We start from the raw sequence: 24,751 nt of genomic DNA on the forward strand, positions 1-24,751 counted from the left end.
ATTCCAAATCAATTATATTCTATTCCTAAAATGTGTGTCAATTCCCATCACAAAACCAACATTTATTTATAAAGAATATTTAAATCAAACACAATTTCGGTCGATTCGTAAAATATCACAATTTCAACAAAATAACACAACCACGTTAATCTACTAATTAAACTTAGCTACCACGTAAATTTTCATCAAATAATTATACCGTTTAATACAGCTATTTGCCTATTTCGATCAAACAAGACTCTTTTGAATTACATTTTGTTCTACAATTGCTACTGTTTTCATAACTCATATCTTACTGTTTCAATTATATCATCTCATAATTATGGTTCCTTTTCTATAATATATACCATTATATATTTCTCATATTTATGTTTGGTTTCATTCATGGTTATACCATATCATGGAACAATGAAAACAACACGAGGCACATAACATGGCATATATATATAAAACAAAACGAAAACAGAAGAAACAGCTTATACAGCAAGGAAAACAAAATATTATAATACAATTGCATAGCTGGAAAACGAAAACATATAGTCTAAGTGAATACTGCCGCCCGTCCTAGGCACAAGGTGCCGACCGCCACTGTCTCCCTTGCCGACCGGCAAGGCCTACATTTCTTTTCATCCATTTCCAGATACGCACAGTATTATAATATTCTCAATTTCAATTTCAAACAGTCACAGAAAAACGAATTCAACACAACATAATGACCAATCTATACCCTAAACCCACATACAATCCATCATATTCCCATTTAGGTAGTAAGAATCCCATCAATAGAAGATTGGGGAAAATGGCACTTGAGAGCAACATTTGGGTCTCCTTCTTCTCCCCTTCACAACCCTAGCCCCCTTTTCTCTTTTTTTTTCTCCTTTTCACGGTTTCCTTTTTCTCTTTTCTATGCTACTACTATGTTTCTATTTTAAAGAAAAGACTATCTTAGTCATTTAATACACAAATGAGCCTAACAAAATATACCCCTTAATACTTAGAGATGTCATTATTTAAGCCCAATATCTTTTATGCACTTAATGTAAAAATAACACTTCCACTTAAATGCCATTAAAATAAAATTCGATTATTTTAATATACCGACTTATTACTCAATGCCTCATATTTCCGGTCTAATCTTAATTACTCGAAAAATTTCCAAAACGCTAAACATTAACTCATTAATATTTTTAATACTAAAAATATTAAAATCTTCAATTAAATATCGATCTGCTATCCCGAACTAATACCTACTAAATCGTCCCAAAATGTGAAAATTTCAATAAACATTTCCATAAATAAATAATATTATTCTTAATATTATTCTTCCGACTACCCGACTAAAATCCGACTTTAACTTAATAAATCCAAATACGCCTATTAAAATAATAACGACGATCCAAACTTGGCTAAATCCAATACTTAAATCCTTTAGTAATTTAATTAACCAAAATGTCACTTCTAATAATATTCCATCGATATAATAGTTTACTCACCGATATAACCACTTATTCACCATAATATAATTACAACCGATAATTCCGAAATAATATAAGAATATTTAAGTAAATAAATAATTAAATAATCGGGGCGTTACACGGAAGATTTCATTTTAACGCTTCCGTAGATGCATCTACGGAAAACACCAAGATTTTTTAAAAAAAGTACTTTCGAAGGTACGTCTACAGAAGCAAGAGGGCAATTTTGCTGATTCACAGGTGCATGAGAGATCCACGAAGTCTAGTTAGAAATTCTCCTTTGATTACTATTACATGAGTTGAAATGTTTTTATGTAGCTTAGTGTTTTTATATAACTAAATATATAAAATAAAAATAATGAAACTACAAAATATTGGGGTACATCGACCAAATCCAAAAATAATATGTTGATTAAAAATTCTCTTTTCTTGTTTTTTTAGGGAATCTTGTGGACTTGTCAATTGCTTGCAAGCATCTGTCACACCCTCGCGAAAATTTTTGACTACTATTGGCTCGAAAAACAGAGTCGCCATCGAACTTTATTTATCTCCGAAGAGAAGGGAAAATATCGAGAAAACTCATAAGAAAGAAAGGATAAGAAAAAGGTCTTACGACCAAAGATCGGGTAAGGAAGTCGGTTACGCAAAGGAGGGTATCAGCATCCCTCACGTCTATGGTACTCCACAGGATCCACTTATGCTTGCTTCTAATCTAAGAGTGTATTATCTAATGCTTATTTGCTAAAGGAAGAAGGAAAAGAAAATACAGGGAAAAGAAAGAAATATTTACAAGATTGTGCTCGTTCAAGTAGGGATGGCAAACAGACCCAAACCCGCAGGGCCCACCCGCACCCGAACCCGAGTCAACGAGTGAAAACTCGAGTTGACTGGGTTTGGGTTCGAGTTCGGGTGCCACCCGATATTTCGGGTGCGGGTTTGGGTAGTGTGAAACCCGCGCCCGAAATCCAAAATCACACCCGAATATATATATATATATATATATATATATATATATATATATTTATGGAAAGTTGTAAGAAAATTGTAGGAAAAATATATTTTATGTATTTTGTTGCGGGTTTGGGTTTGAGTGAAAAAACCCGAACCCAACGGGTGTGGGCGTGGGTGTTATTTTGTCACCCGAATAGCTTTTGGGTTTGGGTTTGGGTTCAGGTGGTAATTTCGGGTGTGGGTTTGGGTAGTATAAAACCCGCACCCGCGGGCACATGTTGCCATCCCTACGTTCAAGCCCCGCGACTTGATGCCCAAGTATCCCTTTTGAGGAATCAGAGCGTTATAGTTTGGCTCAATATTTTTAGTTTGTTTGTGTTTTTTAATGGACGAAGTTACATTCGCATTCTAGCGTTAGGATAACTGCTAGCTGGGTGGAGTCTTATGCGTTACTTGTTTGCGATTGAAAGGAAGTAGCGTGTTTGTTTAATGGAAAGAAAGCCCCGAAGGCGAGAAAGAAGAGAAATTAATTGGTTGAGTGTTTTTTATGGTGAAAGCATATCAAATGGTCTCTCATAGGGTGTGAGTGTTTGAATGCTTTATTTGAAGAAAGTATGTCAATTGATCCCTCATAGGGTGGGCGATTTGACTGCTTTATTTTAATTATTCAAATAGATTTAGAGTATTTTTTAGAGTTTGATGTGTTAGTGTTTTTTAAGGGAGTAGCACTCAGATGGTCACTCATAGGGTGGAGGTATATGAATACTTTCTTTGAATATGATTAGAGTGTTTTGAAAGTTACAAAAAAAAAAGAAGGAAAAGCCTAATTGTATATGAAAGAGGGGATTCTAAGTCCTAATATTGTTATGTTAATGGAATGGAGTTAGTCCTACTATTATTATGTATAATCCTACCTAATATTTTTGGGGTTTTTAATATGAAAGAGAAAAATATTTAACTAAAAACATATTTTTGTATTTTTAATACTTAACAAATAAGACAATTATTAAAATTAAACTAAAATAGAAATAATTAAATGAAATAAAATAAGGTGGGCTAAAAAAAGAAGTCAAATGGAGGTGTCAATTAAAAGGATGTGCTAGGCCCAACTTGATAAGAGGCCAAATAATGTTTTTTTAAAAAAACTAACAACAAGGGGGGTGCAGCGGTCCACTTGGGGATGATGTATGGAAAAACTAGATGGGCTTTAGATGTTACAAGCCCAAATAAAAAAACTCTAAACAAACCCTAGAGTTTAAAGAGGGGTCTGCCTCCCTCATTCAAACTCTCTCTCTCTCTCTCTCTCTCTCTCTCTCTCTCTCTCTCTCTCTCTATATATATATATATATATATATATATATATATATATATATATATATATATATATATATATATATATATCATCTTTCTGTTCCAATGATTTCGCTTCTTCAAAACTTCTATTCTCAATTTCCACATAATAACAGTTTAAAATGGCATAGCAAATGCACATGAAAGATGGCCATGGCCGAATCAACAACAACAAAAGTTTCAACAAAACTCAGAAGCGCACACAATAAAAGAAAACAAATCAAACACAGGGAGCTTTAAAAATACTGAATTGAAAAGGTTTTCTCCGAGAATAATCAAGATATGGTATTCGAAGTGTCCTATGTCTTCATCGTTTATCCTCTGAGCTTCTACCCCCTCTGACTTGTGTATTATTGTGAATTTGTTAGTTTTGGATCTGTCAAATCGTTGCGAATTATGGAAGATTGTCGGATGTTGAGGTGAAGAATTGGTTTGAGTTTTTGTTCTTTTGTGCTTGAATGAATGGAGAAGGGAATTGGTGATGAAGAATAATCGTGAAGTGTAATTTGAAGTGGTCCCACAATTTTCCTCATCTCATGACATTGATCAAAAGAAATGAGAATTTCTTTCCTGACCCCCGCTATGGGGGTGACCCCAGCGAAATTCCAAACTTGCCTCTGCTTCGAAGATGTATCTCCGAAGTAAAAAAAAAATTCTAGATTTTTCCAGAGTTCGGAAGTGCACTTCCGAAAACACCAAATGTGGGGTGTTTTTTGAAAATTCACTTCCGAAAACACCTATGACTCCATTTTTGCAGAAAGCCCATTTCTTCCCCTAAATGCTTCAAAATCAGATTTTTCCTATCTAAACAACCTAAGTGACTAATAATAACTTAACCCTATATCATTTTGCTAATTTCTATCACCCCTAATATGAATTTCAATGTTACAATATAAAGTTGTGAGAAATTACAATTTGGAAGCTTTAAATGTAGCCTTTGAGTAGTCTTTGAAGGTTGTAGAGCAACTTTGGAAAGTCAAGTTCGTGTAGTACGAACCACAAATGGGAAGATTTTTGAAACTTTTTGAGTTTTAGGGTAAATTGGAAATTGGGGGGGGGGGGTGGCTGTTTTGTTTAAACAGCAGAACGCGCATTATTTCGAAAATGCATTTCCGAAATGTTGTTTTCGGAAATACATTTTCAAAAAAAAAATTTACGTAAAAAAAAAGTGATTTCGGAAATGCATCTCAGAAATCAGTCTTTTTTTCAACTTCGAAAATGCATTTCCGAAGTAAAGGGGCAATTACGGAATTTCAGCGAGGGTAACCAAGAAGAGAGGGGGGTCAATAAAGAATTTCTCAAAGAAATATGTCTTGAAAATAAAGAATTGGCTTGGACTTTAATGACTTTGGGCTTCCACTTTTATCAATTGCACCACCTAATAAAAATTAAAGAACAAAAGAACAAATAGAAAAATAAAATGATTTTATTAACTCTAATTAACAATTCAATTTAATCTAACTTGAATTATAAAGTAAAATTATAAATTGTGCAAGGTTAGTAGAAAATTATAATCCGCAAAATGAATATATACATGAAATTTTTTATTTTCTGAATGAATGCAAAGTACAACATGATGATATATATTTTTTCAATTTTTCTTGTATGAGATGCAAATATGCTAATGCCTTAATAAAATGATACAAATGATTGTGAAGCAATAAGCCAATTAAAAATAAATTCAGGAGGGAAAATTTTGAGTTAGAATAGCTGCCTCTATTTAATCTTCTTAAACCTGAATGTATGAACTGTGATTAGATTTTCGGGCATTCGAGGTAGAAGAGGATCAAATACATAAGAAACTGAAAATTTTCCTGAAGAAAGATAAGATCCGCTAGGGAAAAAGAATATCAACTCTGGGTTGAGGAGAAAAGAAAATCAACTTTACTGGGGAAGAATGTATCAAGTCATGGTTGAGTAAATTAACTCTGGGTTAAAAATGAAACAAACACCAACTCTGGGTTGGATAAGGAAAGTCAACTCTGGGTTGAACAAGATATAGACATCAACTCTGGGTTGGATAAGTGATAAACATCAACTCTGGATTGAAAGGGGACGTGTGGATTCAAATATGGGTTGGACAAGAGATAATCGTCAACTCTGGGTAGAATAAAGGGTGGTGTAACACCCCAATTCTACCCACGAAATTTAAATAAAACCAAAGTATAAAAATTCACAAACAAAGCAATTAAGGCATCACATATTCATTCTCAAAGACAAATCGTCTCGTCGCATAAAGCGAATACATAGCATTCACAAAATACGGAAGAACCGAAAACATTAAATAATAGTCTTTGACATGAATCAACTTCCATAGAAGTGCAACAGAAACTCAACAATTAGTTCAAGGATTCATAGCATCTTAATTCAACAATTAACACACTTTAAAGTGACAATCTCAAATAAACAACTCAAGTATTTGCCAAAACATAATAATTCAAAAGCAAGTAAATCAACTCGTTCGTCCCCCCGAGTGCTACGTATCAGAGTGACAACGACTCAAGACAACCTCGGCTAACCTCTCCTCAATGCGAATCACTTGCACGTTACCAATATAAAGGCAATGGCGAAATAAAGAAAGGGTGAGATATCAATTCATATAATTGAGCGCATGATAAATCATATATCAGAAATTAGACATATTCGGTCAATCGCATTCACAAGTATTGATATCATCATTCTATTCATTAATTTAAAAATTTACATCTTCACATGATTATTTCATTTAACAAGTCACAAAAATACAATCACGATATAGTCACAAAATGTCACAATTAAGAATCACATATGACACATGAGACATGACCTCATGTATATGCATGTGGTACCAATCGGAGCTTCAACCCCGTCACTAATTGCCAATTCAGAGGCACAAGGCATAAGCCTTCGTCACTAATTTGCCAATCCAGGCCGTCACAATATATATATGCTACTCGATGAACCGAACATCACACAACATCATCATCATCATTTACTTCACAAAAATATTCGTCACAAGGTATACGCCCATATCACAATTATTACCGATCATAAAAGGTAATAACGCTTCACACATAATACAACAACTTCACTTAACAACGAAACAATTTCGACAATTCATCAAATCAGCGGTCGATACCATTAGCAAAATACAATGTTTTAAAAACCGGACCGGACCGGCCGGTCGGACTGGGAACTGGCCAGGTAACCGGTCTGGTTCAATTGCTGGATCGGATTTGTCATTGAACCGGTGTGAACCGGTCAAAACCGATGTAAACCGCTAAAACCAGAAAAATCGGCGGTTTTTATGAACCGGTGGTTTAATTGCATTTTAACAAAAGAATTATTTAAAAAATTAAAACGACGTCATTTTGATTATTTTAATGAAAAATAAAAGAAATAAAAATAGAAGAACTTATATACTAAATAGAAAATAAAAAATAAAAATAAAGATGTTGTGGACGGTTGGCTTTGTTGCATATGGTTTTTATATTGAAGAAGGAGATCACAATATTTAAATAATTTTTCTTTCTTTAAATTAAATTTAGTAGACAATGAAATTATTTGATTATAAATTATTTAATTATATATTATTTAAGTAAATTATATTGCAATTAAAGTTTGTTTGCAGTTCTATTTTATAATTTTGTACTATTTTATTATCCGTGATATCTATTTTAAAATTTGAATTTAAATTATAAACTTGTAAATTTATTTATGATATGATATTTTAAAAAAATTTAAGTGCTAGTTATATTTTATAGAGACTAAATCATTCGGTTTGAAATGTTTTGTACCTATATAATTTTGTTATAACGACCGATCTATTGAACCGAGTTATCTGGTTTAATCATGCGGTTCAACCAGTGATCTAGTGGTTCGACCAATAAACCAATGACCCAATACCCTCACCAGTTTAATGTCCGGTCCGGTTTTTAAAACACTGGCAAAATAATCACAATTTCGACAAAAGAGCACCACTACGTTAATGTACTAATTAAACTTAGCTACCACGTAAATTTTCATCAAATTCCAGACAACTAATTATACCGCTTAATTCGGCTATTTCGATCAAACGAGATTGTTTTGCATTTTATTATAACTGCTACTGTTACTAACCAAGTAGTTCCATTCCATAATGTACAAACTGCTACTGTCTCTATGTTTAATTACTATTAAGTTATATAGTTATTTCATGACACTTATATTATCCTAATTATAATGATACCCCAAGTTACCAAGTTAATAAAGAAAAAAATTAAAGGAACATCAATTCTACTGCATTAATTAGCAAGACACCTAGACAATAGGCTTAATCAAAACAAATAGGAGTGCTTGTCGGTCGGCGCATAAGGCTTGCCGGTCGTCCTAAGGCCATGACGCCCGTCGCACTTCAAAGTGACATGTTCACTCTGTTTTGCTAATTTCTTTTTATATCCTAGCCTGTTTTCGGTTTATCAGTGATGGATTGGATTTTGGATTTATGAGAAGGATGATATGCATGATGTATGAATGATCATGATAGATGGAATGCTTGTTCCCAAGATACTGAGATTAATAGAGGGTCCCCTTGCGGAAAGGCTATTGCTTGTGGAAAGTGTTTGTGAAGGGGTTTGGCCTGACTCCTTGACACCTGTCTTGATATCCAATATTCGATTGACGATGAAGAGAAGAGTTGTTACTGGCCTGCTCCAGCCTGCAGGGTCTCTTGAGAAAGAACTATGATGCGCCTGAATCAAAGAGATTTGCAATGGTTTGCCCCAGTGTTGAACATGGAATTGTCAGGAAGGCCCCAAATTTGAGAGGAACTGATCAGTTCGATGGATTCTTCAGGTATCTGCTCCATGGATGACCAATCTTTGCCCTTGTAAGACTACTCAATGGAATTTCACAATTAAACTTTCATTGGTATCAAGTACTTACTTTCATATAAGAGACGATTCTTTTTTGAAAAAGATGACAAGGATGCACTGCACATGTTAATCTCAAAGTCAACGTTTTTATTTATCAAGAAATACAGATGGATTACTAGTCAGAATGTTTTACTAATACTAACACAAATGACAAGCAATATATTAGGAGTCAGTTTTAACATTATTTTACTGTTTGTATGCTTTCAGAATGAACCATGCTTCAATTAGGATTTTTGAGGGTGTAACGGGGCCTAGTTCACGATTTGAGAAACAAAGGATAAAGACTCAAGTTCTACTTAACCCACCCCTTCTTCTTGATTTTCTCCAATCCTATGTTCAACTAGTTTGAGACGAGTACTCACCTTTTAGAAATGATTGTGATGGATGAGGATCCCTATGATTTTAGTGGAGGTGGCAACCACCTTTTGGTTCTTTTGTTGATGGTCACGACAACTTGTCCTTTGGAGGATTTCTATTCTTTTGTTCTTGTCTTTTGTTTTCCCTAACTTTTGTCTGGACAAAAAGTTCCTTTTAATTTTGGTTTTTGTCGTCCAGCGGGATATGCCCTGATTTTTGCCTAAGTCTTTTGCTTTCAAGTTTTTTTATGACTTAGCGGGCTATTGTTCCTTGTTTTTTGATTCATGATTTTCTTTTGCTTTTTTTTTGTCTCTCGTTCGGGAATAAGTTGTATGACATCTGCGATTGACTTGTTAAAAAGGTTGCGACTGCCTTATTCTCAGTAAATGAGAGACATCCATTGTTGATTGTACTATTCTACTTTTTATTATGAGAAATGAGATATGATTGATCATCTGATAAAATATTTGAAGGTTCAACATTCAGCCGAACTAACTAAAAACTACCCTTCCCCTGGTTAAAATTGAGAGTTCTTATTTTTAAAAAGATCCCGTTTATTTTATTTTAGGGTGATAAAAAATACATTAATGATATTTATTTCATTTTTAACTCCTAAGAATTGTTTTGACAATATACTTAAATAATAATAATAATTAATTAATTAATATTGTTTAATTTTATAATTAATATTGTTATGGAGGAAATTTTTTAAGAATAAACAAAATAAAACAATAAAGCATAAGAAGAAGAAATGAGGGGGAGAAACTTCTATCTCAATAGTCTGGATGTGATTTTTCTGACTGTGATATCCTAGTCTATGTTACTGCTAACTTGGACTTTCCATTTCAATTTCTGCAAGTTTCACATCAACTTTTAGAGCTAGTGATAAAAGGTTACCAAATACAATAAAAAAGATATAAATAAAATAATAAATTTTCATATCATTGAACCATATTCTCAACATTAAAATTAATCATATGCTGCAACAACAAAAAATCAGTTAAGCACCTATTAAAATTTGAAATAGAACAAAAATTGATAACTTTCTTCATGTTGATGAAATCTTACCTTGGCTTTCCTCCTATTTTTTGTTCAGCATGCTTTACTTCACATCATATCCATCAATTTACTCCTTTCTTAATGGAATCTTTTTCAAATTGAGAAAAAATATTATGCACATCATCAAATCCATCCAAATATGTTCAAAAACAATAAATCAAAAGATTAAAAATCAAATATCCAAAATAGAAAACCAAAAAAATTAGGGTTAAATGGCTTTCACCCCCTGCCATGATTTTGTTTTATTGTTACAAACTAAGGCAACATTGTTACAAACTTACCACCAAACCATGAATGTTAAGTTGTTTATAATTACAAAAGGGTTCTATATATTAATACTCTATTCTTTTTCAATAATATATAAATTAAAAAAACTGTAATAATATTTTAGTTGTATTCTAAAATTATTTTTAATAATTATATAATTAAAAATATTTAAATGTATTTTAATTAACGTTTGTTTTTATAATTATATTTAAAAAGGCTGTAAATGTAAAATATTTAAATAATTATATAAATGTATTATTTAATAGTTAATAACTATAAAATATTTAAATGTATTTTAATTAACGTTTTTTTTATAAAATATTTAAATGTATTTTAATTAACATTTTTTTATAATTATATAAATGTATTTTAAATGTATTTTTAAATAATTTATAATTATATAATTATATAAATGTATTTTAAATATTTTAATGTTTTTTATATAATTATATAAATGTACTTTAAATATTTTAACGTTTCTTTTTTGAAATTATATAAATGTTAATTAAAACGTATAAAATATATTATATGTACAACTATTTTATATGTACAACTTATTTAAATATAATTATAAAAAAATGTTAATTTAAATACATTTAAATATTTTATAATTATATAATTATTAAATAATACATTTATATAATTATAGAAAAAACGTTAATTAAAAAAACTATTAATAAAACATTTAAATAAATTTATTAAAAAAGACGTTTATTAAAATTATTAAAACTGAATAAAAACGTTAATTAAAAACGTTTATTAAAATTATGAAAAAAAATGTTTATATAAATTATTAAAAAATTATTATATGTATAGCTTTTTTTTTATATTTATATTATTAGAGTTTTTTTAATTTATATAAACGTTTTTTAATAATTTTATTTAAATGTTTTATTTAATAAACATTTTTAATAATTTATCTAATAATTTATATAAACATTTTTTTAATAATTTTAATAAACATTTAACGTTTTTATTCAGTTTTTTAATTATTAATTATTGCTCACAAAAACGTTAATTAAAAATTATTAAATAAAATATTTAAATAAAATCATTAAAAAAATATTTATATATAATTACTCACAGTATTTAAAATAATTGTAAAAACGTTAATTTATATTTTATTGCTCACAGTATTTAAAATAATTTTGGAATACAACTAAAATGTTTATTTAAAAACGTTAATTTATATATTATTTCACAGTATTTAAAATAATTTTGGAATACAGTTTTTTTAATTTATATATTATTGAAAAAGAATGGAGTATTAATATATAGAACTCCTTTGTAATTATAAACAACTAAACTTGCATGGTTTGGTGGTAAGTTTGCATCTCTTGAACAATTTTTGCTCCTTCCGTTGTTGAATTTCAAGATCATATTCAATACATATAACAAAGTAAAAACATGAAACATAGGTTTTAACTTTTAAGATAAAGATTAATGTTGAATGCTACAACAATACAAACTTTAAAATCTTTAGGTTTAAAGTAAATAAACAGAAGATATGCAAGTAAGAGGCTTTGGCTAATATGCATAATGATTTCCTTATGCACCATGCATAAGCCTACATAAGTCATTGGAAATTCAGTATTGAGTATTGAGTATTGAGTATTGAGTATTGAGTGGTGAGTATTGAGTATTTAGTAATAACAATTGATGTCTAGAATTTGATCCAAAGGTCCATAATAATCTATGCATGGTGCATAGATTTTTATCTATGCACGGTATTTGCACCCCAACTAAGAAACTAATGGAATTCCAACAACAAAACTGAAAACCTCCCAAAAAATGGTATGGAAGAAAAGTTGAACAAACACAAAGGCGAAAAACCTGCAACATAAAAAACACAAGTTAAACAAAGTGAAATCTAAAAGAAGAAGATGGTGAAATTTGAAAAACACAAAGGTGAAGAATAAAAAACTACAACATCATTGTTTCACCATTGCAACACACACACATATTGCTCAAGGTTTTGAACTTGAACACAATAAAATTGAAAATAGAAAGCATAACCTTGTAACACAACAAAACATATAAAACAACAATGACAATAGTGAATAGAAATATCTTGTAAGTATAAATAAGATGAATGTTGATTTCAGATCTAGTGGTTTTGATATAAGATTCAGTGTTTTTGATTTCAGAAGAAAATTACAAAATGAAATCAACAAAACCATGAAGAAGAACATATATTGAAGCAATAAAGAAGAAGGATATTATTTTTCAAAGAAAATTTGGATTTGTAAGTAGAGAGAGATTTTTCTGATGATGCTTTTGTAGAAGACAAATAGTTGGAAATGATGCTTTTGAAGAAGACAAAAAGTTGGAAATCATAGTTTGCTCTTTTGAATCCATCGATGCAAACTCAGTTAGATTAGATTAAAAAGTGGAAGCACATAGAAGAAGTAGTAACCAAATGGTGTAAATATGATAATTTAGTTGAAAAAAGTAATATTTGAACACAAAATACCCTAAAATTGATGATATGGTAAATTTATAAATAAAAGGGTAGAAGTGTCTTTTCCAAAACAACTTCCTTTCTTATATTATAGAAGTTGAAAAAAAAAATATTTAGACACAAAATACCCTAAAATCGATGATATGGTAGATTTATAAATAAAAGGGTAAAAGTGTCTTTTCCAAAACAACTTTCTTTCTTTTTTTTTTCTTTTTTTCTTTTTGGAAATCTTGGTATCCGGCCTTTCGACCGACTAATCCAAGAGGGACCAGTCCCACCGTCCACTAGCGGGAGCCCCGTTTAAAGCCAGAACAAAGTTCTATATGGACTGGCCCACACAAGGATTGATAGCACCTAGCAGGATTCGAACTCCGGACCTTGAGAGAAGCACACTCTCAAGGATTGATAGCACTTATAGATTATCGGTATTTTTCTCATAAGAGTACTTGTACAAAACTAACACACTTTTTTTACAAATAAAATATAATAGCTTGATGGAAAAGTAATTTTCGGGTCAAAGCGGAGCTCCGAAAAGATAACCCATTACGTGTTCCGAACCCTACCAAAACCCTCAACTTTCTCTGAGAATAAACCTTCTTCTTTTTCTTCAACAAAGCTTAACTTCAATGGCGAAATCACATGCCGCCGGTTTAATCTCGGCACTAACTGCCGCCACAGCCACCGCCGCAATCGGTTCATCTCAAACTTCTTTCTCGGACGGCGTTACTCCTTCCTCTTCAAATGCTTCCGAACCATCTCCCAAAGTTCAAAACAATTATCCAAGGACCACATCTTCTGGTTTCGATCCTGAACCTCTTCTGAGAGGTGTTAAAGCTCTCAAGGAAATAGCAGCTTCACCGAGTCCCAAAAAGGTGCCATTTTTTTTCTATGGTTCTAAATTTTATTCTGTTCGGTTATTGTTTTGCATTTGTTTAGGTTTTTATTTTGTTTCTCTTTTTTTGTTGTTGAAGATATTTGAAATATTGAAGAAACAAGAGGAGACTAAGCAAGCTGAATTTAAGGCTAAGGTTGCTGAGTTTCATCAATTGAAAGCACAACAAGAGACTGTGAGTTTAGTTTATGTTTTTTGTCTGTAAAAAATCATTTTTTGTTTTGTTTTATGCTATTAATTCTACTCTATTAGTCATACACATTTTACTTGGGAATGTTAATTGAGTTTTTTTTTCCGACAATAATCAAGTTTGTTTTAGAGAAGATAGAATTTCAGAATACAGTTTGCTTGGGAATGTACATATTTAATCATGTTTTTATTTTTGTTGACAATAATGAAGTTTGTTTTAGAGAAAATGGAATGTAAGAGACAATAATGAAGTTTGTTGACAAAAATGAAGCTTGGAGGTTTGTGTGGGTGCCCTGTATGCTTGGGACTCTAACACTTGTACTAGATACCGAACACAGACACTTATACACTGTTAGTAAATTTAGAAAATTGAAGTTATTAAATAGTACCACATAAATAGGTGTTGTGTCTCTGTCACTAACATGTGTTGCACACCAGACACGCCTTCAATATGAAGTGTCAGTGCTACATTGTGTACAAAACTCGATTACATTGTTGGAAAATATAAAACATACTTTTCTTTTGTATTTCTGGCTCGGCATGTTAAGACAGGGCTAAGATTGATTCGATGATTGTTTTAGATTTTCGGTATTAGATGGATGGATTGAAGGTGAAAGACTTTCAATAGTTCATCAACTTGTTTTGGAATTTTTTGTTGTTGTAAAAAAAAAACTAAAGTATTCAAATTTTGTAATGAATCAATGATGTCTCTCGGTACTTTTATGAGACTCATTATCGTGGGGGAAAATATTATATATTAATACTTAGCATGTTCTCACTTATTTTATCCTATTGACTTACATATTTGATATTTGTGTTACATGTCTTGTAATTTGGACATTACCGGGGGTTTCCGAGTCGTGTTTGTGCATGTACTTCATAGGAGATAAAAGTTTTCTGTCTGCATTATCTATCAATTTTTTTATTATTTTAAGTTGAAATCGTCCGACAGTTTAATAAATCTCATACATTGCCATGTAAGTTCTAGCTTCCTGATGAAATCAGTTCATTTTTTGCAAGTATGGCCTTAGACTATTGAATAAGTGTGAAAGTGAAACCTTCTTTGCTCCTGATCTGTATGCATCTTGTGTTTTGTATTTTTTTGGCTTATCAATTGGTTTTCCTGACAGGAAAAACAAAGGATTATATATGATGAAGAGAAAAAGCTTGCCCAGCATCAGGCACAAACAAAATCTCAGATGGCTAAGTATGAGGATGAGTTGGCAAGGAAGAGGATGCAGGTATTACATTAGACCATTTGAAAATTGGGTTCTTTGTTTTGGTCATTTTAACGAGTCTTATCTCATTCTTGCATTATTATTGTTAGGCAGAAAACGAGCAACATAGAGTAAGGAACCAAGAGCTTGTAAAAATGCAAGAAGACTCATCAATTAGACTGGAGCAAGCTCGACGCGCAACAGAAGAACAGATTCAAGCACAACGAAGGCAAACTGAAAAGGAGAAAGCTGAGATTGAACGTGAAACAATCAGAATAAGTGAAATGGCAGGAGCAGAAGCAAGAGCGCACGAAGCAAAGCTATCTGAAGAGGTTAACAGACGAATACTAATTGAGCGTGGTGATGCAGAGCGAGAAAAATGGATTTCTATCATAAATACCACCTTTGACCATGTTGGAGGTACATTTTCTACCGGATGCAACTATGTAATATGCAATAAGTATTTGTTGGAATAAAGCATTGTGTATGTATGCTCTTCCTTTTAAAATGAAATTTCACATGGTTTTTTGAGGTAATAGTATTTTATCAATTTTACTTTCCTCGTGTTGTTTAATCATTAGTCAGCTTAACTGTAGTTTGTGGGGTGTATTATTGTTTACTTAAATGGATGATAAACTCCATCAATTTTTGCTTGGCTGGGTTAGAGGAATGTCACACCAATCCCCAATTTTGAAAACTCTGGCTATCTTTTGCAGGGGGCATTAGAACCATTCTAACAGATCGAAATAAGTTGGTCGTAGCAGTTGGTGGCGTGACTGCTCTGGCAGCAGGGGTCTACACAACAAGGTATAAATTGTCCAGAAAGTTCGGAACGAGCTCCTAAAAATATAGGAGGGTAAAAAGTAACCGGATGTTATTTTTTGCTTGGCCTAGCCCATTTTTAGAGATGATACAATACACCTTAATTTTTTAACCTCTATTTATCAGGCTATTTCTTATCTCATGGTGAAATTGTACTTTGTAATTTGCATGCTATGCAGAATTTACATTCAGATTGGACTTAATGCAGGGAAGGTGCACGTGTTATTTGGGGGTATGTTGATAGAATATTGGGACAACCATCATTAATACGAGAGTCCTCCAGAGGGAAATACCCCTGGTCTGGCGCGTTTTCTCGAGCCAAAAGCACCCTTTTTCGAAGGGCTGATCCAGATTCCGCTTCAAAAAATGGAAAGGGTTTTGGCGATGTAATTTTGCATCCTTCTCTTAATAAAAGAATTGAGCAACTGGCATATGCAACTGCAAACACAAAAGCACATCAGGCACCATTCAGAAACATGCTTTTTTATGGCCCTCCAGGAACAGGAAAGACAATGGCTGCTAGAGAGTTGGCTCAAAAATCGGTATGATCTCGTACTTGTCTACTTATCTTCTTGTTCTGATTTAATGATTTTCAATTGTTTCACACTACCTACTTTTTTTTGGTTATGTGTCAAATAAGTAGGCAATTGGCTGTGTGCATTGTTCAAAATTTTGTTTCTCCTATTTCATGGTGAAGTTTATATGTTATGCTTTGCTATATTAGATTAAGTGGAATTCATCAACTTATGAGCAAAAACGTGTCCTCATTTCAGATTTTTTCCTATTTTCATGTTTCTTGAATTCTCCACAAATTTATTCTCGACTTGTCTTTCTTAACTCAATTTTAGGTTCTTGTTTATGTGTTATTTAGTAGTTACTAGCTACAAGTGGATATTCAGTACCATGTTTCTGGTTATTGATGTTTTATGAAATATTAAAACATATCCTGTGAACATTTGACCTAATGTGCTCATCTTTTTTGTAACTCACGTTCTTTCCTTTTATTTTTTTTAATTTGTCTAATTTTTGTTTTCAATTTAATTCAGGGATTGGACTATGCATTGATGACTGGGGGAGATGTTGCTCCACTGGGATCCCAGGCTGTAACAAAGATACACCAGTTGTTTGATTGGGCCAAGAAGTCAAATAGGGGTTTACTGCTTTTCATTGATGAAGCTGATGCATTTCTATGCGAGTAAGCAATGCTTCTTCCATTCCATGATTTTTCATATGTTATCTTAGCTCGAGACAACATAAGAGTATTATAATCTGGTAGATGCCATTATGCATATTATTCTGTCTGGAGTATATTTTGTACTTTATGAAAAACAGTTTTGAAGAAGTAGCCAAAATTGCAATGTTAACGAATACTAACATTCTTTGAGAATTATGTGAATGACTTATTGAATTTTGCAGGCGGAATAAGACGTATATGAGTGAAGCGCAAAGAAGTGCACTAAATGCCCTTCTCTTTCGTACTGGTGACCAGTCTAAAGACATAGTCCTTGCCCTTGCAACAAACCGTCCCGGTGACCTTGATTCAGCTGTGGCAGACCGTATTGACGAGGTCCTAGAATTTCCCTTGCCCGGAGAAGAGGAGCGTTTTAAACTTCTCAAGCTCTACCTAGACAAGTATATAGCTCAAGCTGGATCAAGAAAATCTGGTTTACTGTCTTTCAAAGCAAACCCGCAAAAGATTGAGATTAAAGGATTGACCGATGATATCATAAAGGAAGCCGCAGCTAAAACCGATGGATTTTCCGGAAGGGAAATAGCGAAACTGATGGCAAGTGTCCAAGCTGCCGTGTATGGAAGCGATAACTGTGTTCTTGACGCAAGCTTGTTCCGTGAAGTTGTAGATTACAAAGTTGCTGAACATCAACAGAGAATAAAGTTGGCAGCTTCTGATAAAAACTAGTTAGTGCATGAATGAGGATATATGTTCATAGAGAGAGGTTCTATCGGCAATCTTCTAATGTAGGGCTGGTCTATTCTGCGCATGCATTTTATTCACCGTTTGTCCCTAATTGATGGGAAGATTTTGGAATTAAATTATAGTGAAATCTTATTTTAGGCTGATAATCACTATTTAATATTGATTCATGATTATATGTAACAAATGATTCAGGTTTTGCTAGCTATCAAGTTTAACATTCTTTTTCTCCCTTGACCACTGATCATGATTCATGAACTAATAAAGATGATCGAGGAGAGTTTCAATATTTTGGTGTAAGTTTTTATACTAGTCAATGAGCTTATATGATTTTCCAGGTTGTATCAGTACTATTGTTTTGAGTGTGCAAGCTCTTGAATAAAAAAATGAAGATTTCGATTTAGTGGAGCATTGATCAATTATTGTGTAATTGAGCCTATATTAAAATTTGTGAAGTAGAATAAAAAAAATTGTGAAAATTTTAGTTGTGAAAACATAATTAAATAGTTATTCACTGTATTTCCAATTTTTTCAATAATGATTAATCATTGTTTGATGGCATGATGGCATGGACTAAAAAAACCATTAATTACTAGTGAACACAAAAGCTGGACGTGTCTATTCTCTTTTGATGTTTCATACTTTGGATCAATACATTTTTCATCTGATGTATTGCTCTAAAGTAAAATAGAGGAAGTTGAGAATAAGGATAGAGAGTCATATTGGTTTCCATCTCTTTGAGAGAAGGTTTGTGGTTGAGGCTTATTTGGTTGGAAGGAAAGAGAGAATTTGGCAAGTTGCTAATTCTACTCACAGTTGGAATTGAACGACCAAAGGACATGATATGTAATGGTGAAAGCAGAGAAGGGTAGAGATTTTGCGGCAATTTGTAAGGTTTTTTTTGTTGTAATTAGGGTTTGAATTAGAACTAGTTTTAACAATCGGCGTTAGAATTTTTCGATATAACAATAAAGAATAAAGAAGAGGCAGCAACATTTGTTAAACAAGGTGTTACTCTAGAAACAAGAAGAGGACGTTCACACTTAATTTTGTAATGACTAAAAAATTGTGATTTTGCTTATAGAATGAAAAAGAAAACCTTGTAACTTTAGAAGAGGAAGGTAAAGATAATTTAGATTAGTCCCAATAATAATTAACAAATTTTCTACAACTTTGTCATCTATCACAATTGTTAAACTTATGAAATAAACAAAAGTGTCAAGGTAAATAAATTAAAAGAATTATGCATTCATAAGAAATTAAATTCTTCTTATATCACTGAATACCATTCTCTCTATTTTCTTTTTCATAAATAAAACAACTTATCAGAAGGTTCATTTATCAACTAATAATTATCAATGGCGAGAACCAGGTCGAAAAATCGCATTCGCAGCAGTAAAGTAATCTCGTTAACTAATCGAAACCTCTGTAAAACTGTTTCAGGTTCAAACCACCTGTTTCCTAGATTGCTCCATTCAAAATATTATTCACTTGGTGTTCAACCGTTCTGGCCAATTCAACGGCGGTTCCAACGTAAGTATGCGGTGTTAACTTTAAGAGATAGGTCTTTGCATTTTATGGAATGTCTAAGCCTTCAATGAAGTCTCTTAAGCTTTCCTTGGTAATTGTTTTCCCTCTAGTCAGCTCTTTTAACTTTTTATAAGGCTCAGGAACACTGTATCTTCGCATAACCTATAGAAAAAGCAAGCTATATCAGTTCGCAACCACAACAAGCACTGCAATATTCTATCAAGTTACAAATATATTTTAGGCATTCAATGTAAAATAAAAAAAAATTAAACCAGATAATCGCTTAAAAACGAAAGCATATACATACCGTTTGTATTGGTTCAGCAAGTACCTCCCAGCACTGGTTCAAATCTTCGCTCAAGCGAGATTCGTTGACCTAAGTTGTGGATTATAATATTTACAAGGAAGTTCAATGAATAAACAAAAAAGAAAGTGGTTTTTTCTTTAGATTAACTATAAAAAAACGTGAGAAACTTGCACTTTGCAAATAGGTGGTGACTGCAACTTCTCAGATACACAGTATACTATCTATATATAATGAATCTAACAGAAAAGTAACAGAAATTCTGTGTTGGATTGCATACCTGAAAGTGAAACTTCCCAATTCCTTGAAGTGTACTTTTATATGCAAGAAGAGAATAACCAAAATTGACACCCATGTTCCTTAAGACAGTTGAATCAGTCAAATCCCTCTACAAAACAAAAAAGCACAAACTACAATATCAATCTCCATCACTTTTCAATTCCTTAAATGCAGCCTTCAAACATGCTCAATTTCACCAACGCCGCGCTACTTATATTGAAATGGATCAATCAACAACTTCTACTCACCTAACACACTTGGACAAAGTGGTCAAGAGTGGACCAACCATAAAATAAAAAGTGTCGTTACATTGAAATGGTTTGAAGAAAAACGCATATTATAAAACATATGAAACATGCAGCAATAGATAAGTTGAATATCCCCATTACAAGACTAATTTCAAGCATTGTGTTGGTATTTGGGGTCTACAGCAAACAACTTCATTAATAGATACATCTCATTGTTCCATCCAATACAGTTTGGATATGCTGTATAAAAAACCAGCACCCCACCCATTTCCCTCACATCTATTGCTTCCGCTCATTTCTGAGACAGCAAAGGAGAAATGAAATATTGATGAAATTCAATAGCGATGAAAATGATGATGAATGAGAAAGGGACTTACAGAGCTTGAATCCATTAAAGAAGGACATCATCAGAAGGAATGCCAACAAGATTGGCTCAATCGTTGAGAAGAGCCAGTGACTTGAACATAACTGTACTGCTGTATTGAATTTGTATGGAATGTAAGTAGCAGCTGAAAAACATAGTGCATAACAATGATGACTTTATGAATGAAAAGTTTCCTTAAAAGGCAACATCACTAATGTTGCTTGCAGTTATAGATATCAATAATAGATGTTCCATCCATAAAAAATTTATTCACCGAAAAATGAACGACTTTGTAGCAGTTGAAGTGTTAACTATTAATTCTAATGGAAAAAACTACATTAAATAACTAATGAATTTGAACACTTCTCGCGCTAAAAGCCAATGCATATAAGTGATTCAAGAGTTCAGAATCAAAAAGACATAGCATACAACAGCTATGAAAATCCAAATAAATTGTTTCAATCAATCCTTTTAGCATATTAGTGCACAACAAGATTTTAAAAACACTGACCAAGTAATAAAATTCTGACATAAAGAACCGATGATGCATAATACTAGTTAGCACTCAACAACAGTCATATAAGAAACAAAACATTCGACTATCCTTACCCTCCCTCCTCATCAAATTATTCTCACTTACAACAACCTAAGACTCAAAATTGAGTAAGTAACAGTCATCCGACAATACTGCACCAACCTTTCACATTACAACCTAACAAAAAAACTTAAAAGACTTCACAAACCACCAATTTCAAAACCATTTCAATTTTTGTAATCTAACAGCTTATGTTATACTTCATCTTACATAAACACCAAAACACTGTTAATGGCTTACCTTAAATAAAATTTAATAGGTACATTAAATGTTCATACACCAAAACACACCTATAACCAAGCAAAAAATCAAACATTTTCAAGTTTCAAGCAATCATCTAACAATCAAAATACATCATAGTTATAGATTTCGCCAGTATTCATAGAATCAACAACCGGACTACACCATACAATAAATTAAATAAAAAGTAGAACTTTGATTACATGGACTGGTTTCTCTCTCTCTTTACACTAAGAGAAAGTATATGACATTACTCCCGAAAATTTCTTTCATGAAAAACCACTACACATTCTTCCAAAAGAAAACCACGACATAACTGTCATCATCAACCAAATAAAAGTCTACATGTTGCAGAGCTTCTTGTGCATGAAGATAACTTCATAAGCATTCGGTTCTTTTCAAGACAGGTACTCTTGACTCTCACGGTCTCTAGTACTTTTGAATGTTGCATAATATATTTTACAAATTCGAACTCACAGCTGTTGATGTCTTCTGAGTCCGTGGAGCATTGAATGCTAAGTGTTTTAAGCTGTGAGGAAAGACATTCTGGAGCAATGGTGGAATTGGCTGAAACCTTCAAACATTCAGAACAAATATACGTTGCACCCAAACTATTCATAAATATCAACCGAATTTTAAAATGTTGAAGACTGAGAAAATGTGGGAGTATTTCTATCAACGACCTGCACTCTCTCTTCAGTAAGTTATGATAAAACGTAAGTTCCATGTGAGTCAAATTGTGAAACATGGAAAGCGGTTTCCAAGTCATCTCCCATATCTGCGTGAGTTGCATACAATAGAACATTAACAATGTATACTTTATATTCAATATCAATTCAAACAGTGTAATATTCAGGAGCATAATACTCGTACCTGTTCTATATGCAAAATTCTCGCCTTACAAATCAAAGTCATCGGAATATCCTTATTCGAACAAATCCTTACGTTAACCAAATTAGGTAAAGCATTCAAGTTCTCCATAAGATCAATTGATTTCGGGGTGATACGTGATTTTGCATTCAAATCTTCTAGAATAGGGCATCCATATAGAAACTTGACAAAATAATTAGGAGATTTAAAATCAACACTCTTCAAATGAAGAGTTTGGAGACAAGGAAAATCCATTCGACCAAAATCCCACATTTTTACATTTTCCAATTTAAGAACTCGAAGCTTCTTACAATCGAGGATGCCGAGAGGTAATTTGATACAACGCGGTTTATTAGACATGTTGAAGTCAAGATTCTTGACTCCTCGTTGCATCACAAATTTAAAAATTCTATTGAATTCCCTCTGCTTGAAGTGAGAAGAGCGGCCTAATGTCAAGGTAAACGATTGGATTGAGGTCTTTTTGTCTCGTAAAGAGAACATGATTGAGTAAACGAACTCGCGAAATGTGTGAAAGTCGTTGAATGATTGGTAATCGAAAGTAAGAGTTAGGACGGAGAGCCATACGGGTTTCCATCTCTTTGAGAGAACAGTTGTGGTTGCGGCGAATTTGGTTGGAAGGAAAGAGAGAATGTGGCAGAGAATTGAGTCCGGCAGGTCGCTGATTCTATCGAGCGTTGGAATTGAACGGCCAGAAGACATGATCGCTAATGGTGAATGGAGCAAGAAAGCAAGAGGAGAGGATTATCATCGATCACAAAACCTAATTAGGGTTTTGGGCTGTAATTTGTTTCGTTACCCGGTGGCGTTGGAATTGATCTACGCGGCGGGACGAACTCGCTTTTTTATATAAGGGAAACAGCAGGAGTACTGGCTTTGGTAAAACAAAAGGAGGGAAATTGTTGCTTTTTTTTTTTTAACTATAATTTTTATTTATTATTTTATTTGTGACATGACTAATTAATAATTTTTTTTATATAATATATTTTCTCTGTCTCATTGTCTTTGTTTTAAAAAATTGTTTATAAATGGCAAAATATTTTTTTTTTGTCTTTTATGTTAACTTCAAAGGTGTCATATTCGTCCTTAAAACTCAAAAATTGGTTCAGTCGCTAATATGACAAAAAGACTAAAATAAGACCTTTTAAAGAGTTAAGGGCCAATCTGACATTTTTTGAAATTGAAAGACCAAAATAAACTCCGAATTTAACATAACTGACCAAAAATAATATTTTGTTTTTATAATAATAATCTTTTTGTTTTTCCAATACAACAATGCTTAACTTTTACCATGGTAGATATAATAAGGAGGATACTAAGAGTGTCTACTATACTGAAAATTCGGAAAGTTCAAAAGATATAACAATTGTAGATATGATTAAGAAGCATGGGCGTGATAATAAAAGAATGCATCAGATATATATGAAATCAAAGTGCTTCTGGAAAAAATTGTTGCCCACCTAGGTATAAAGTAGGTAATACTGGATTCTGATATGTTTTGTTTTCTGGTTTTTTCTTTACCCACCTCTTTATGGGGTCACCTCAGCGAAAACGCCACTTTACACCTGCTTCGAAAATGCATTTCCGAAATATTTTTTTTTTCTAAATTTTTCCAGACTTCGAGAGTGCATTTCCGAAAAAATCCCAAAAATTAGAATTTTAAAAAAAGAAAAATCTAAAAATCCAAAAAATTAATTTTAGGATATTAATTAATTCATATATCATAAATCTGATATAATTTATGAGTAATGAATAATAATAATTATATATTTTGATATAATTTATGAGTTATGAATAATAATTATTATATATTTCTATTCTGATTCATATTTTAAAATTTAAAATATTTTAATTAAAAAAATTAAAATAATTTCACTTACAAAATAAGTTATAATTTTTTATTTATATATTTATATATTTATATAATAATTATAAAAATTATTATATATTTATATATTTATATAATAATTATAAAAATTATTATATACTTATAAAAATTATTATATATTTATATATTTATATAATAATTATTATATATTAATTATAAATATATTTATATATTTATATAATAATTATAAAAATTAAAAAAATGAGTGTTTTAATTAATAATAATAATTATATATTTATATTTATATATTTATATAATAATTATTATATATTTATATATTATAATTATTTATATTTATATATTTATATAATAATTATTATATATTTATATATTATATATTTATATATTTCACTTACAAAATTAATAATTATTATTATATATTTATATATTTCTATTCTGATTCATAATTAAAAATGAGTTATAATTTTTTATTTAGTTTAAAATTGTGAAATTTTCAAAAAATGATAAAGATGAAACTCGAGGAAACAATACAAAAAAGAATGCAAGAAGTTACGCAAGGTTTATCTTTCAAAATTTTATTAAAATTAAA

The 24,751-nt window shown here is 31.7% G+C and overlaps 3 protein-coding genes across 3 annotated transcripts; 1 reads left to right on the top strand and 2 right to left on the bottom strand.

The window, feature by feature from the left end:
* Window positions 1–13,340: 13,340 nt before the first annotated feature.
* LOC131652732 (uncharacterized) lies at window positions 13,341–18,263 on the top strand. The gene is made up of 8 exons (XM_058922679.1): window positions 13,341–13,684; window positions 13,784–13,879; window positions 15,024–15,134; window positions 15,221–15,530; window positions 15,827–15,917; window positions 16,141–16,474; window positions 16,979–17,127; window positions 17,349–18,263. The coding sequence occupies exons 1-8, from the start codon at window positions 13,439–13,441 to the stop codon at window positions 17,848–17,850; spliced, it is 1,839 nt and encodes a 612-aa protein (XP_058778662.1). The 5' UTR covers window positions 13,341–13,438; the 3' UTR covers window positions 17,851–18,263.
* An 897-nt stretch (window positions 18,264–19,160) lies between these two features.
* Window positions 19,161–20,414, bottom strand: LOC131647246 (uncharacterized). Its single transcript, XM_058917154.1, has 3 exons — window positions 19,980–20,414; window positions 19,703–19,771; window positions 19,161–19,557 (listed from the first exon to the last, which is right to left on the bottom strand). The coding sequence occupies exons 1-3, from the start codon at window positions 20,052–20,054 to the stop codon at window positions 19,441–19,443; spliced, it is 261 nt and encodes an 86-aa protein (XP_058773137.1). The 5' UTR covers window positions 20,055–20,414; the 3' UTR covers window positions 19,161–19,440.
* Window positions 20,415–20,672: 258 nt separating this feature from the next.
* LOC131647247 (F-box/LRR-repeat protein 25-like) lies at window positions 20,673–23,151 on the bottom strand. Its single transcript, XM_058917155.1, has 2 exons — window positions 22,299–23,151; window positions 20,673–22,203 (listed from the first exon to the last, which is right to left on the bottom strand). The coding sequence occupies exons 1-2, from the start codon at window positions 23,013–23,015 to the stop codon at window positions 21,751–21,753; spliced, it is 1,170 nt and encodes a 389-aa protein (XP_058773138.1). The 5' UTR covers window positions 23,016–23,151; the 3' UTR covers window positions 20,673–21,750.
* Between the last annotated feature and the right edge of the window lie 1,600 nt (window positions 23,152–24,751).

The sequence above is a fragment of the Vicia villosa genome, linkage group LG2 (assembly GCF_029867415.1).
Source record: "Vicia villosa cultivar HV-30 ecotype Madison, WI linkage group LG2, Vvil1.0, whole genome shotgun sequence".
NCBI lineage: Eukaryota > Viridiplantae > Streptophyta > Magnoliopsida > Fabales > Fabaceae > Vicia > Vicia villosa.